Source organism: Notamacropus eugenii, chromosome X (genome assembly GCF_028372415.1).
Source record: "Notamacropus eugenii isolate mMacEug1 chromosome X, mMacEug1.pri_v2, whole genome shotgun sequence".
NCBI lineage: Eukaryota > Metazoa > Chordata > Mammalia > Diprotodontia > Macropodidae > Notamacropus > Notamacropus eugenii.
In genome coordinates this window covers 11,135,454-11,151,820 of record NC_092879.1, presented here as the reverse complement: position 1 = coordinate 11,151,820, position 16,367 = coordinate 11,135,454, and the positions used below count along the sequence as shown (strand labels likewise).

Genomic DNA, 16,367 nt, shown 5'->3' with positions numbered 1-16,367 from the left:
TTAAAAATATTCATAGTAGTCATGTTGTGAATGAAAACATAGATAAACGCAAAAAACCTCAAGAAAAATAAAGAAAGTAAAAAGCATATGCTTCAATCTGTATTCAGACATCATCAGTTCTTTCTCTGGGGATGGAGAGGATTTTTCACCATAAGTCCTTCAGAGTTGTCTTGGATCATTGTATTGCTAAGAATAGCATTCTCTGCTGATCATCTTACAGTATTGCTGTTACTTCATACACAGTACATTTCACTTTGCATCAGCCCTTGCAAGTCTTTCTAGGATTTTCTGAGAACATCTCGATCATTATTTCCCATGATACAATAGTATTTCATTACAATCACATACCACAACTTATTGTCATTTCCCAATTGATGGGTATCCCTCAATTTCTAATTCTTTACCCCCAGAAAAAAGCCGCTATAAATATTTTTATATGTATAGGTCCTTTTCCCTTTCGGTTTTTTTTTTAATCTCTTTTTGGATACAGACCTGGTAGTGGTATTCCTAGGTCAAAGAGTATGCATGGTTTTATAGTCCTTTGGGCATAGTTCCAAATTGCTCTCCGGAACGGTTGAATCAGTTCACAATTACACTCACAGTGCATTAATGCCCCACTTTTTCTACATTTCATCCAACATTTGTCATTTTCCTTTTCTGTCCTATTAGACAATCTAATAAATATATAGTACAGCAGATTTTTTAAAATTTGCATTGGTCCAATCAATAACGTAACTCACTATAGTGAGCCTTTTGTTCATATGGCTATAGATGGCTTTGGTTACTTCATTTGAAAACTGTTCATATCTTTTGATCATTTATCAACTAGGGAATGGCTCTTATTTTTATAAATTTGACTCAGTTCTCTATATGTTCGAGGAAGCAGACTTTTATCAGAAAAACTTGCTTCAAAATGTTTTTTCATTTACTATTGTTAACTGTATTTCCCTCCATCCTATCCCCCCCATTTATTCTATTCTGTCTCTCCTTTCACTCTATCTCTCCTCAAAAGTGTTTTGCTTCTGACTACTCCCTCCCCCAATCTGCCCTCCCTTTTTTCACCTCCCCCTACTCTGATCTCCTCCCCCTCTTCCATCCCTGTAGAATTGAATGTGTATGTTATTCCCTCTTTGAACCAATTGCAATGAGAATAAGGTTCACTCACTCCCCCTCCCCTGTAAAAGCTTTTTCTTGCTTCTTTTATGTGAGATTATTTACCCCATTCTACTTCTCCCTTTCCCTTTTCCCCAGTACATTCCTCTCTCTCACCCCTTAATTTTGTTTTTTAGATATCACCCCTTCATAATTAACTCACACCTCTGATATCTATCTATCTATCTATCTATCTATCTATCTATCTATCTATCTATCTATCTATCTATCTATCTATCTGTATATCTATATCTACTCCTTCTATCTGCCCTAATAATAAGAAAGTTCTTATGAATTACAAGTATCATCTTCCCATACAGGAACACAAACAGTTTAACCTTATTACATCCTTTTGATTTCCTTTTCCTGTTTACCTTTTTATGCTTCTCTTGAGTCTTGTATTTGAAAGCCAACTTTTCTGTTCAATTCTGGTCTTTTCCTCAAGAATACTTGAAAGGTCTTTATTTCTTTGAATATCCATGTTTTCCCCTGAAGGATTATTCTCAGTTTTTCTGGATAGATGATTCTTGGTTGTAATACTAGCTCCTTTGCCCTCCCAAATATCATATTCCAAGCCCTCTGATCCTTTAAGGCAGAAGTTGCTAAATCTTGTGTTATCCTGACTGTGGCTCCACCATATTTGACTTGTTTCTTTCTGGCTGCTTGTAATGTTTTCTCCTTGATCTGGGAGCTCTGGAATTTGGCTATAATATTCCTCGGAGTTTTCATTTTGGAATCTCTTTCAGAAGGTGGTTGGTGGATTCCTTTAATTCCTATTTTACCCTCTGGTTCTAGAATATCAGGGCAATTTTCCTTGATAATTTCTTGAAAGATGATGTCTAGTCTTTTTTTTGATCATGACTTTCAAATAGTCCAATAATTTTAACATTATCTCTCCTGGATCTACTTTCTAGGTCAGTTGTTTTTCCAGTGAGATATTTCACACTGTCTTCTATTTTTTCATTCTCTTGATTTTGTTTTATTGTTCCTTGATTTCTCATAAAATCATTAGCTTCCATTTGCTGAATTCTAATTTTTAACTTTAATTCTAATTGTTTTCTTCAGTGAGGTTTTGTACTTCCTTTTTCATTTGGCCAATTCTATTTGTAAATGAGCTTTTTTTCTTCAGTGAATTTTTGTGCCTCTCCATTTGACCAATTCTGATTTTTTTAAGGCATTCTTCTTCCCACTGGCTTTTTCGACCTCTTTATCATTTGGTCTAGTCTGTCTTTTAAGGTGCTATTTTCTTCAGTAGTTTTTGGTGTTTCTTTTACCAAGCTGTTGACTTATTTTTCATAATTTTTTTGTATCAATCTCATTTCTCTTCTCAATTTTTCCTGAATTGTTGGTTGGGATATATAGATATATAGATAGATAGATCTATCGATATATATATCTATCTATGAGAAACTGTGTTCTCCAGACTTGTGACCTCACATTTAGCCTAGTTTAATGCTTTTCAACTAAGTTATCATTTTACTACCACTGTATTACCATAACATGTAGGCAGCGGGGTGGTACAGTGGACTTGGTCAGGAAGACCTAAGTTCGAATCCATGGGTATTTAACCATTATATTCATACTATAATTTGTTCAGCAAATCCCCACTTTGGGGCCAGTTTTCAGGCAAAGGGTTAGCCATGGCAGCTGTCTGGTGGGGCAATGGGGTCAGGGAGCACGGTCCAGTAGTAAAAAGAGAGTTCCTAAAAATTAATCAAGAAAGCCTAATAAGGAAGGGGAGAAATATAACTATGTTGCATAAGCTAGCTTGCTGGAGTTTCAGCAGCCATGGGTGAAGTTTAAACCTTAAGTGTGCCTAAGCTATGTAACAGGAGATAGTTCTAGGAGAATGGGGACAAAGACTCCTCTGCCTAGCCAATATTTTTGTTACATGCATACTTTTTTCTCTTTCTGCAATCCATTCAGGGTATAGGCTTAGTACCAGTATCACTGGGTCAAAGGGCATTTAGGATGGTCAAAGGGCTTTCAGGATAGTTCCAAATGGCTTTCCAGAATCCCCAGACCAATCCATAGCTCCACCTACAGGGCATCGGTGTGTCTGCTTTCCTGCAGCTCTGGAAAGAGTTATTTGCCAATATGATTTAGAATAAGGCAGAACCTCAGCTACTTTATTTTGAATTTCTCTAATTATTAGTAAATTAGAATATTTTAAAATATGGTTTAATAACTTGTTTCTTTCCTTGAGAACCGCCTGTTCATCTATTCATATCCATTTATCACTTATCAATTGAGCAATGATACTCTTATAAACTCGAATACATTCATTATTGTCATACAAATGGAACTTTTATCAGAGAAATATGCTTTAAAGATTTTTTTCCTCTTGTGTAACTGCTTTTCTTCTAAACTTAGCTATGTTGGGTTTGTTTGTTGTGTAAAAGAAAATTATTTTTAATTCTAAGTTTTCAAAATTGTCCATTTTATCTTCTTCGATTCTTTCTAGCCTTTGGTCATGAACTCTCCCCAAATCCAATAAATCTGAAAGATAATTTCTTACTTGTTCCTCTAATTTGTTTATACTTTTTATATGTAGGTGATGTATCTATTATCTTGGTGTATGGTGTGACGTGTTGACCTAAACCTAATTTCTGCCAAATTACTGTCTAGTTTTCCCAGTGTTCATCTTTATGCGAGTAGCTGGGGTCTTTGAGTTTAATGAACAGTAGGCTACTAGGTTTGTTTACTCCTGTACATTGGGTATTTCTCATCTGCCTCACAGATTGACATCTCACTCTCTTTAAACCAAATTGTTTTAATAATTACTGCTTTGTAATATAATTTGATATCTAATACTGCTAGACTCTTCCACTTTTTTTATTATCTCCCTTGAGATTCTTGAACTTCTGGTTCCTCCAAATGAATTTCATGATTTTCTTCTAGTCTGACAAATAAGCAATACCTAGTATGTGCCAAGCACTGTGCTAAGTGGTAGTTTGATATAGTACTAAATTCATTTAGGGGTTATTGTTATATACCGACTCCAATTATTTGTCTGTCTTTACTTCTAGAATTTTTTAGTTGTATTCATATAGTTCCTGTGTGTATCTTCATGGGTATTTTATATCTCCCAAGTACCTCACATCATTGGCCAAAGTAAGAATTTTGTTTCTTCTTTGCCAATGCTTATCCCCTCAATTGTTTTGTTTTGGTCCTACTACTACAGTTAGTATTTCTAGCACTGTATCAAATAGAAGTGAGGACAATGGACAACCTTGCTTCATTGCTGATCTTACTAGCAAGCACCATAGTTTACCCATTACATACAATGCTGCATCTTGGTTTTAGAGATTACTATCTACCATGTTAAGGAAAAGTCCATTTATTCCGATTTTCTAATGTTTTTTGAACAGAAAAGGGAACTGCATTTTTCCAAGTCTTCTCTGCATCTCCTGATATAATCCTGACTTTTATCATTCTTGTTAATAGTCGATTGTCTTCACTGTTTTCCTAATAATAAGCTCTGACTATACATGGCATAAATTCAAGTCAGGGTGTGTGTGAAATCTTTGTGATATTTTGCTATTGATCCATGTAAAATGTTCATATCAAAGTTCACTAAGCAGATTGATTTGGTTTTCCTTGTTCAGAATCTGATTTGTGTCATACAAAAACGTGGCAAGATCCCATCTTTGACTATTTTTTCAAAGTTTCTGTGATACTAGAATTGTTCTTAAAATGTTTGATAGAATTTGTGAAGCCTTTTGGTCCCAGGGTTTTTTTCCTTTGGGAGTGCATTTAGGGTTTGTTTAAATGTTTTCTGAGATGAGTTGTTTAAATTCACTATTTCTTGTTTTGTTCATCTGGCTACTTTGCATTTTTGTAAACATTCATTTAAGCTATTGGCTTGGTGAAGTTATAGTTGGGCAAAATAGTTTTTAATCTTTTTATTTGCTATAAAATCTTTTTAAAGTTTTGCTATTAGTGACATTCTCTTCTGAATAAAATCATCTAATTGCTCATCTATTCCCCATCCACCCTCCCCCCCCCCAAAAAAAAATCCCTCCTAGTTAAAACTATTTTCTTTCCCCACTTGGTACTGACATGTTATGTTATGTGATACATGTTAAGTATCAAAACTGTTTGTCTATGATACCTTTCAGCAAAATATAGTTTCCCTGTTTATCTCTTCTGTCAGTTTTTGCTATTGCCCTAGTCTGGAAATCACTATTGTTACACCTACTTTTTTTTTAGTTCAATTGAAGCAAAAAGTTTGCTTTAACCCATGTTCACCTGTCTAGGTTGTTAGGTTTCACATGTTTCTTGAAAAGAATACATCGTTGGAAATTTTTTAATCCATTCTGCTGTTCTCATCCCTTTCTTTCCTTTTAGATCCTTCTTCATAATTTCCCTCTCTGAGCTTAGAGTTTGTTCTGGTTATGACCAACCACCCCCTTTCATCCCCCATCCTTTTCCTCTCCATTTCCTCCTGTCTTCCTGTTGGGTTGAACCAAACTGTTTTTCTACCCTCCTTTAACACAATGATTACAACAACGTAAATCAAAAAAAACCACCACCACAAAGTGACCAAAACTGAATGTTGTGACTATGTGAAATTATAATATATCCAGAATAAGCTTGGCTCAGAGAAAATCTTCTGCCCCGCCAATCCCTTCATAGAGGTGAAGGATCTAGTTGTGGAAAATTGCATATGTCAAATTTTTCAATGTATCAGTCTGGCTAAAAAAAATTTCTTCATATTTAAAAAAAAGTGTTACATGGAATGGCTCTCTGGGAGAGAGTGGATGCAAGGTGATGTCAAAATGTTATCAATAGTAACTTCTTAAAAATCCTACTGTACAACAGGATAGGAACAAAAAGGCTAATAATAAGAGCTAACGTTTAAGTAGTGCTTTTAATGTTCCACTGTGCTAAGCAGTTTGAGCCTCACAAACACCCTGGGCAATAGGATCTAATATTATGACACCCATTTTGCAGATAAGGAAATTGAGGCAGACAGGTAAAGTGGCTTGCCAGGGGCCACAGCTATTATCTGATGCAGGATTTGAACTCAGGTCTTTGTGACTCTAGGCACATTGTGCACTGTGGTGCCACTAGAAAGGTTAATGAAATATTACAAATCTTCCCTGTACATTTATAGGCCTTCGTGAATACATGTTGTCTTTTTCTGCTTGGAACACGGACCGTGGTTCCCAGGACTATAAGTTCAACCTGCCCTTGACCAATTCCTCTTCCTGGGAGTGTTGGTTGCCCTTCTGGGAACAAACGGAATCCATCCTATGTCCTTCGAGCAGACATTTTGCCATATTGATCACAGAGGTTTTACTCCTTTCAGCTCTGGCCTGGTCCAGAGCTGCCACACATCCAGTGCTGTTATTTACTCTAAGTCATGTAAGGCTCTGGTGACAAGCCAATTAATTGGCTCAATGCCTTGTTTAAAACTGGATATAACCTAGAGAAATTCCCCTACTCTTTGGAGTCTCAAGTGTGGAAAGAGAAGGTGCTTTGCCCAGGATTTTTTCTCAGCCTGGACTCTGGAGCTGTTGTCAAGGGACTCCCCAGCATATGAACCCAGATGTAGATACTTCCCCAGTCTGGTGATATATGTCTTACATTACTTTATATTATTGTGTTAGGCTTTATCTTTATATGTACATTTCTATGTTTCTTTAATATTGTTTTATATTGTCGTTGGGTGCAGAATAAATGTTATACTGATTATAATCTGATGTGAGCATGTTCGTTATATACAGTGCAATCCAATCTTAAAAAGAGTAGAAGGTGCTACACATATCTCCTTAACAATACAACATCCAGGTGCCACCTAAAACACAGTTCACACTTCAAGCTCAATGAGCCACCAGGGTTGGTCTTTAGGTCTGGATGCCACATCTGAGGAAGCAGTGACAGAATTTCAAGGGGGTTTCAAACTATACTATACAGTCAGTCCACGTCAGTCAGTTCTCTAGTACTCAGGATGACATGGGAGCTGTCGGCCAGCCAACGTGTGTTTCAGTGGATGACTGGCTTCACTTGGCTCCAGTGGGCAGGTCTAGTTAGCAGCATTAAGGGACCATTCTCTTTAAAGGGGGAAGCCCGAACTGTGCTTCCACTTCCTACATTATCCTCTGGGCCCTCATCTTACATTAGAAAAACTAGACTAGAAATTTTTATGGAATTCAAACTGGTAAAAAATGAGTAACAAGATGAAAGTTAGTTGTGAAATTAGAAACTAAGGAATTGTTTGCTGCCAGGGCAGCACCTGGGAGCTTTGGGATGACAACAGTCAAAATCAAAGCTGGCATCTTGGCTTTTTTTCCCTCTTTAAATAACCAACCCCTCTTGGAATTTAGAATCCATCAACAAAACAAACAGATGGGCATTTTGAGAGGCACTTTGCCCAATGTTTATTTCACTATTTTAATATTATGAAACAAAAGTAAAAAACCATTCTAAATGTATTGCTCATGACTTGAAAGTAGAAGACATTGTTAACTTAACTCTGTGGCTCCTTTATAAGTTGGTGTCACGTTGGCTTTTTAAGTCAGAACAGCTCGAAGACTTCCTTCTTTTGAAAGAAATCACCATTTAATTTTGTTTCCCATTAAGATGCCTTATAGAAAGAGCTGTCAGGGATGTTTAACTCAGATTTGACCAAGAGATGTGAAGGGCCTGAGAAGTGGGCATTCAGCAGATGGGGCAGGAATGTGCCAACAAACCCTACTGCTGCTGTCCAGATATATTCTATGTCTTGTTTATAAAGGTAGATAATGCAATTCATACAAAAAGGGCAGGACGTTCAGTAAATTGTCCAGTAACTAACCAAACTAACATGAGAAAAAAAATCAATTTGTGAAGTATCAAACTTACAGCAGACTGGTTTAACCCAGAACCAAGGGGCTTCAAGAATTTCCCAACTTCTAAACTGACTTCACATCTTCCAAGGTAACCTACAATAAATAACAAAAAGCAACCCTCCCAGCCCCCCACTCTGCCCCTCAAAAACGCCCAACAGTACATTTCACACATGCCTCAAAGATCTAGAGTGTCAAAGCAAACCTTGGATATAACTGAGTCCCAACCCCAGCATGACCTTGAACAACCATAATAATTCCATGAAATCTAAAGCAGACCAGATTTTAGCTTTATAAATAAAAAGTGTGCTCAGTATTGCCTTCAGTTTGACTGTAGAGTGTCTTTTTTTGTTTGAAAAGCATTTACTCCCAAGTCAAAAATGTAGATCTCTTGAAGTGCATCAAGCCCCAGGACCAAAGGGCAGGCACGCTAGACTTTAGCTTTGGTGGGCTCATCATCTCGGTTTCTTCTCTTGACATCCCAGTTGTAAACTCGAGCCATATCTGAGAAAGTTGTTAAAGAAAATGTATTCTGAGAATACTTCCAGTCGGTATGAGTACTGCCACACTCCCTTTCCATAGGGAAACCTGGTATGCAGATACATTGTTTATTCCCTGGAGACAGCTAATGGATTCTATTGGTTTACAAGGTATTTTTAAAAAATAACTAGATCATAAGGCTTCCAAACAAAAACACTGAAGATATCTGATGCTGTTGCATTTCACAATTTGCATTCTAATCTTCATTGTAAAAAAGACAACCCAACTTGTGCCTAAGAGGGTTATTAGTAAGAAAGAGCTGAACTCAAGAGTCAGAAAGATCCAGTTCTAAATCCAACAGAATGGGGTTTCTGACCCTGGGCAAGTCTCACAACTCTCTAGAACTTATATGGCAGAAGAGCTGCTGATCTACTGGATGAAATCACAGGTACAGACACAAGTATACAACACCACACAACGCTAGCTTGCGGAAAAGCTCCTGCTTTTCCATAGTCACTGCAGTTTAGGCCTCAACACCCCCAACTCTGATCGCAAGAGGGCCCTTTGCCTCTAGTGTCTCACCATCAACTGATCCCATCTAGCAAGCCAATCTTATCTCACTCCTCCCCAGAGCCAGGAAATCTGAAAGCAGAGGCCTACCTGCTCCACTCTCCAACCATTCTCACCTGAGATGCACCCTGGCACACTCCACCTCCAGGGCTACCTCCCAACTTTCTTATCAGCTCCATGAGGCACATGGCACCCAAGAGCACACTACAAACAAACAGTGACCTGACCTTTCCAATGACCCTAACATACTTGACACATGGTTGCCCGGCCTCTGCTTAAAGACCTTCAAGGAAGGAGGGTCCACCACCTCTAATAGGTAGTCCATTTTTCTGGACAACATACTGTTTTAGAAGGAAAGCTGAAAAGCTAATGAGCATGGAGACCAGCTTGACCAGGGGACTAAGGATCTTTAGCTTGGAGACAAGAACAATTTGGGAATTAGGAGGTACGTGTATGTAAAAGTTGTCTTCAAATGCATGAAGGATTTTCATGGGGAAGCTGAGCTGAACCCTGAATTCATAAGCATTAACAGGTAGAAGTCACCAAAAATATTAGACTGGATTTACCTCAGGGTCTTAGAGATAATTTTGAAGAGATTTAGGTTTGGGGAAGGGATTTCACTAGATGACCTGAGATTCTTCAATTTTTGCTAAATCTTTTAATAAATGCTTGTCAAACTAAACTACCTGAGTCAGGAAAAGGACTTAGACATTTCTCATAAAGATTTTCTTGGCTAAAAGTATTGCCTAGAAAAGGTGTCATGATCGTACCACTGTGAGTTTCTGGAGTTTACATCAAGGCGATTCTAAGTAAAGGCAAAGAAGGGAAGAAGCAGCCCCCAAAGCCACCTCTTGCCCCCAATCCACAGCACTTAGAAGAGTGCTCAACACAACACACATTCACTAAATGAGAACCCATTTCCTGAAAGCCCTTCCCACCAATTTCTGCCTTCAGAGCCAATTACCCTGAGATATCTCTTCCCTGTTTGGGATGTCCTACATCCAGGCATTTCAATGAATAGCAAAGAGAGTTCAAATATATTTCACTCCCATACTAACTACTACTAATACATTTCAGCATCAATTCAGACAGCATTAAAATCTTCTTTACATGAAAGGGAAGCAGCTCATTTAAAAAAGAAATCCCCTAGATAGGACACAAAGCTCTGTGAAAGAAACAATCTTTCAGCTTTCTTCCTTTTTAAATGACAAAGGATACTGACTTCTGTGGTGGTAAACTGATCCCGAAGGAAGTCCAGGTCTTCCTCCAGAGATTCCAGGTTGCTGGTGGCAGTGCAGTGGTTCCTCTCCAAGAGGGCCTGAGCTTCATCTATGTCATATTCAAGCATCACGTTGGCCTAGCAAGAAGAAAGGATTCTGAACTAAGCCCTGTCAGTGACTTGGCGAGCTTCAAGTCCCCAGGATGACGACGTGTGTTCCCTTTCACCTCATTTGGTATCCAAATTCCTTTGTGAAATCTCAGTAAACCCCTCACCTTGCCCTGGCTGCCTCACAACTTGTCAACGTGGTTTGGCATCCTGAGCTCTGAACTAAGTGTGATTTATTTATTCCTTCCTTCATTCTTCTCCTTTTCTGAAAAGTTCTGGGCATTATCTACAGGCAGCTGGCAGGTGGTTCAGTGCACAGAGGACTGGGCCTGGAGTCAGGCAGATCAGAGTTCAAGGTTTAGCTTCAGACTGGTCAGTCTGCCTCAGTTTTCTCAAATGCAAAATGAGAATACCTTACTTCCCAGGGCTGCTATGGAATAAAATGACAGCATATTTGTAAAGCACTTAGAACAGTGTCTGGTATATAATATGTGCTTAACAAATACTCTGTTTTAGGAAGGAGATTAACAATTCAGTGTCCGGACAAGGGCAACCAAGATGGGGTGGGGACTTGAGATCATAAGGGACGTTTTTTGAAGCCCAGAGAAGACTCCGAGCAAATAATAGCAATCTTCACATAATTTAAAAGGCTGCGAAAGAGGGGCTAGATTTGTTCTGCTTGGCCCAGAAGCAATGAGCAGAAACAGCCAAGAGAGTAATGTAGGCTCAACGTTCAGAGCTATCCAAAGGTGGAAGGGGTGGCTCTGGGAGGTGAGAGGGACCTTCACTGGAAGTCTTCAAGCAAAGGCCGGAGGAGCACTTTGAGATGGGGTTACACTAGCCGGCTGTTCCCTCTCCCTGGTGCTAGGCTTCATTATACTCCTATTTCTTCCAAATTGAAGGAAGCAGAGCATTAGATAATTCAAGGTCCTTCCCTGAGCTTGCAAATGAAGAAACTGAGTCTTGAGAGGCCTCGAAAAGCAGTCTCAGACCAAAGTATGGCCTGGGTCGTCTGGTTAGGAGGTGGCAGTGGGAGGGGCATGCCACAAAAAAGGGAAAGGAAATTGGTTTGGCATGCTCTTTTACTCAACCCATGCCAGATTCGGAAATGTTTTTGTCTCTGTGTTCCATACGGTGCTAACCTCTAGTCTAATGCCATCATAATACCGCTAGCTAACATTTCTGTAGTGCCTTTCAAATGCTAGGCACTGTGCCTTGGAAGCACTTCACAAACGTTATCTCATTTGATCCTCACAACAACCCTGGGAGGAAGGTACTGTTAGTATCCCCACTTTAGAGATGAAGAAACCGAGGCAAACACAGGTTCAGTGACTTGCTCCTGTTTCTATAGCACTTACTATGTTCTAGGCATTGTGCTAAGTATTTTACAAATCTTTACAAATATTACCCTCACAATGATGCTGAGAAACACAGGTACTGTTAACTCTCCCCATTTTATAGATGAGGAACCTGAGGCAGATGGGTGAAATGATTGGACTTGCGTCACCCAGCCAGCAAAGTGTGTGCAGCTGGATTTGAACTCAGGTCTGCCTGCCTCCAGGCCCTAGGCTCTGCACTGTGGTGCCACCCGAGACTTCAGGAAAACTACTTACTGTATGCCCTCTGCTGTTAACCACAAAAAGGTGATGTTATTGTTTTGTTTTAACAAAAAAAAAAAAAAAAAAGAGAATTGCAAGCAGGAGCTGAGAAAGTTCTACACCTTCCATGTATACTTACCCCCAACCACAGGCAGACTTTATCCGTAGGAGGAAGTAAAGCTTTGCAGTAAAGGTTATCTGCCAGTAAGAATATAGTCTCCAGGGGCTTTGTGGTCTCCTTGGGGAGAAACCAAGAGGTTGGTTAGGAATGCTAAAGGTATCTCATAAGAGAAAAACTCCTCAAAGGAGGTGGAGTCAGAGGGTGGGTGGCTTGCTGACTTCTGGCCTTCTGTCAAAGCTCTCATGGTGAGAACATTTACTAAGAAGGCTGGGCCTGGTATCAGTTTTGTAAACTGAATCTAAATTCCTTTTAAACTAAGAAAGAGAGGGACTGGAGAACAATGCCCACCCCACCCCATCCCACAGGGACATGCTATGATAAAACACCCAGCAATAGTTCACAAAACAAAATTGAAGAATGAAGCCAGTACTACAACATCTAAGTTTTACTTTCTATCTACAAATATTGAAAGTTCAGGCAATGAGCAAGAACAGCTTGAGGACCTAATGCAAGGAAGCCAACTGGACCTCCAAGGTTAACACTGACATGTGGTGGGATGAGAACTGGTCCTGGAAGATGTCTATGAATAGGTGCATCTTATTAAAACAAAGCAAAGAGGAAGTGGGAAAAATACTGTATCAAGGCAATATGAGGAATTGTAGGAAGAGGGGAAGTGTGATTCAGAACATGTGTGTGGAGATCAAGAGAGGATTAAACAGAAGCAATAACTCAGACAGAAAGAATAGATGGAGGAGTGTGAAAAAGACACCCCAAGGCTGGGAATCATGATTATAGTAGTGATGCCAGACTTCAATCATCTAGACATCTGCAGGAGCTCTCCCTCTGGCTAATAACTTTGCACATCCTTCAAAGGTTGGGAAAACTTTATTGTGGATCTGATTCGAAGAGGCAGCTAGGTGGTACTGGCCTTGGAGTCATGAAGACCTAAGTACAAATCCCCCTTCAGACACTGACCGGCTATGTGACCCTGGGCAAGTCACTTAACCCATCAGCCTCATTTTTCTCATCTGTAAAATGAGGATTATGACTATCGCTTATCTCACGAGGTTCTACCAAATAATTTATGTAGAGAGTTTTGTAAACTTTAAAGCTCTACAGAAATGTTAACTTATTAGGAGTGAGGCCCTGGTTGCTGGGGCAGAAATGATCCTTTCATCTCAAAATTGTCACGAGATTTTTTTTTGCAAAGTACATTTCCAAGGTTAGAGAAAGGACAGTTGAATGAACTAAAACCTTCAAATGAAAGTCAGCCCAGGAAAAATGGAAACTCTCAGGACAAAATTTGGAAGGTACAAAGAGAACCAGTTCCAATGAGGTGTTGTCTGCAGGGTTGCACAGGGAATAACGCATGGCCTGATTTCGATTTCTACAAATGTGTCAGAATGAGAAAGTGAGGGTAGGTAAGAGAAGATGAAGGATTCTAAGAGCAGGGCATGAAAGTCAAAGCCAGAACGAACACCAAGAGCTACACTGGGAGAAAAGAGAGTACCAAAGAGGGGTGCTAAGTGACAAAAGAGAGAAGGCAAAGTCACCCAGTTCTGATGGGGCTTCTGTTCTTGGCCAAGGAGAGCGACTTCTACCTGGAAAAGGCCAGACTCAATATAGCTCAGAAGAAGCGCATAGCCTAGAGAAGAAAGAGAGGCCCTTGAGGAAGTCAAGTCACCTAGCCACAGGAAAGCAATTCTTTCAGTACTGAAAGAACTGGGGATGCCCAGGCTCTATGATATAACATGTGAAGGACATTGGAAAACATATGCAGGACCATAGGAGACTGAACAGTCAAATGGCTTCATTTTCAAAAAAAAAAAAAAAGACAACAAAGTCCCTGAATGCATAAGCCAGTCAGTTTGACATCAATTCCTGGAAAAATTCTAGAAGGGATCATTAAAGAGCTGCTAGTAAAAATGCAGAAAAAGAAACAGGGATTAGTCAGTATGACGTGCTGGGCCAAATGAGTTGGCTGTCCTTTTTGGATAGGGTGTTTAGGCGAACGCTATAGAATTGACCTCCATTTAAGTATTCCATACTCTCGCTGTGGAAGGTGAACAGAGATGTGGGCTAAACACTAGTTCAGTTATGATGAAGGCAGATTTGAGTGGTCAGATCCACGGAAGGGACCCTGAGAGTTATGTTGTCTCATTCTTCAGAAGTCACACTCAGATTGGCAGGTGCCATAAAGAAGGAAAAGAGGCCAGGCTAACCAACTGGGTGAGAGTCAGGAGCCACCAAGAGCTCAGTAGGCTGGAACTTTGAGGCAAATTCGATGAGATAGAATTCAATAGGGATATGTGCCAAGTCTTATGCTTGGCTAAAAAAAATAACCAGACCTCCCAAGTGCAAGAGGGGAAAAGCACAGTTACTCAGTAGCTTGTCTAAAAGAGGGTTGGGGACTTTGTAAGAGTTCAAATTCCATGAGTCAGCAGTGGGCTAGGACAGCCAAAAGAGCTCTGGGGCTGCACTTAGAGAAGCAAGGCTTCCAAGACCCCAGAGGTGAGCGTTCCTGTGTACTTTGCCATGATCTAACCTCATCAGTCTGTGGTCAATTCTGGAAACCAACAGTTTAAGAAGGGAACACCCAGACATAAACTGAAGAGTTTACAGAGAAGGGCATCCAGGATGGTGAAGGGCTTAGGGTCTATTTCATAAGAGAAACAGATGAGGGAGATAGGGATGTGTAGACTGGAGAAGAAAAAGTCTGGGGAGAGGAGTGGTGGAGAGAATAGGACAGCCATCTTCAAGCATCTGAAGGAATGTCATATGGAAGAGAAAGGGGTTGGATATCTGGTGCTTGGCCTCAGAGGGCACAAGTACGAAGTAGTTCTTTCCTCTGGGTAGAAATTTCAAAGAAGCCAAACTTCCTACAAAGTAGAGTTGCCCAAAGGAGGGTCTTTAAGCAGAGGCTGGGAGCCCCACTGACCAACTGTATGGACTGCCATCAGGACTCCCTTTTTGGGCTTTGCAGCATCCTCATCTACTACTCCCTTTCCCCCATTAGAGCATTTAGCAAAGTGGTCCTGCCTTTGTTCTTCATAGGACAGTCCCCCTCCCCCCCACCTCAAACTGCCTACTCCCAGAACTCCCTCCTTCCCTCCTCTTCTGGCCAGAGACATCTCAATCAGCACCTGAAGACTTTCTTGATTCTCCCAAGTTCAAGTACCCTCCCTCCCCTGGATCTATGAGAGAGAGTGAGAGTGTGTGAGTGTGAGAGAGAGAGTGAGTGTGAGTGTAAGAGTGTGTGTGTGAGTGAGTGAGTGAGTGAGTGTGTGTGTGTGTGTGTGTGTGTGTCTGTGTGTGTGTGTGTGTGTGTGTGTGTGTGTGTGTGTGTGTGTGTGTGTGTGTGTGTGTGTGTGACAGAATTCTGAGGCAAGGGGAGCACCGGAACCTTCCAAAAAATGCAGTCCTACTGATGGCAAAAAGAGCTTTATGGTGCAAGGTATGTGGATGTTACTCAGATCTTTTACATCCTGGGTTTGTACTTTCTTTCAATGAGATGTTATCATGGGATAGAATGGGCAGCAGAGTGAGATGTCTGAAGGCGAAGTCACAGGCAATGTTAATGAGCTGTCATCTGTGAAATGAGGGTCCTTCCTACAATTACATGACATCCTACATTTTCCATGAACATAAGAAACATAATGCTACTTCAGGATAACATGTGAATTTTTTAATTTTCAGAAACTTCATCTCTGAGGGCAAACAAAAATATCTCCCACTCCCTATGAAACAGAATCTGACCTTGTCTGGAGGGGGCTGAGTTGAGGGAGTTCCCTCTGGAGTTCTGGGGGGAGAGCAAGGAATACTAGCAGCAGCAAGGCCACCTCCAATTCACAAGTAAGGAAGAAACACTACCTTGGGTATGACTGACCTGTCACTGCGAAACAAGGGGAGGCAAAGCCTCAGGCAGGGGATAAATTCAATGACCTTCCCAGGCAAACATTCTATGATTCTGGCAAACTGTAGTAGATGGGTGCTGGCTAACAGAAAAACAAGTAGTGTGAGAGAGAGCGATCAAAGAGCTATGCTGCCATGCATCTGCTTTGAGGGCCCAGGTACCATCGAAGCACCCTGACTTAAGTCGCTGAAAAGTTCAAAATTCACTTACTTTTTTCTTCTGCATATATTTTAAAATGTGCAATGTCTGTCTGATTTCAGGAATCTGATTTTTTAGCCTGTGAATTTAAAAGAATAACCATTTAGTATTTTCCAAACAAGTAACCCCCCTCTCCCTCCAAACCATGGTTTTGAAGACTTCATATAACCAACGT

The 16,367-nt window shown here is 40.3% G+C and overlaps 1 protein-coding gene across 3 annotated transcripts in view; it reads right to left on the bottom strand.

Annotated features, from left to right (window-relative positions):
- Positions 1-7,509: 7,509 nt before the first annotated feature.
- The window catches only part of VBP1 (VHL binding protein 1), a 67,432-nt gene continuing 58,574 nt past the window's right edge, over positions 7,510-16,367 (bottom strand). For all 3 annotated transcript variants that reach the window (XM_072627030.1, XM_072627028.1, XM_072627029.1), the window contains 4 exons: positions 16,205-16,271; positions 12,100-12,198; positions 10,254-10,392; positions 7,510-8,489 (listed from right to left, as the gene is read on the bottom strand). In XM_072627030.1, the coding sequence (XP_072483131.1) occupies positions 8,416-8,489; positions 10,254-10,392; positions 12,100-12,198; positions 16,205-16,271 (379 nt within the window). In that variant the 3' untranslated portion in view covers positions 7,510-8,415. The remainder of the gene's footprint in view (positions 8,490-10,253; positions 10,393-12,099; positions 12,199-16,204; positions 16,272-16,367) is intronic.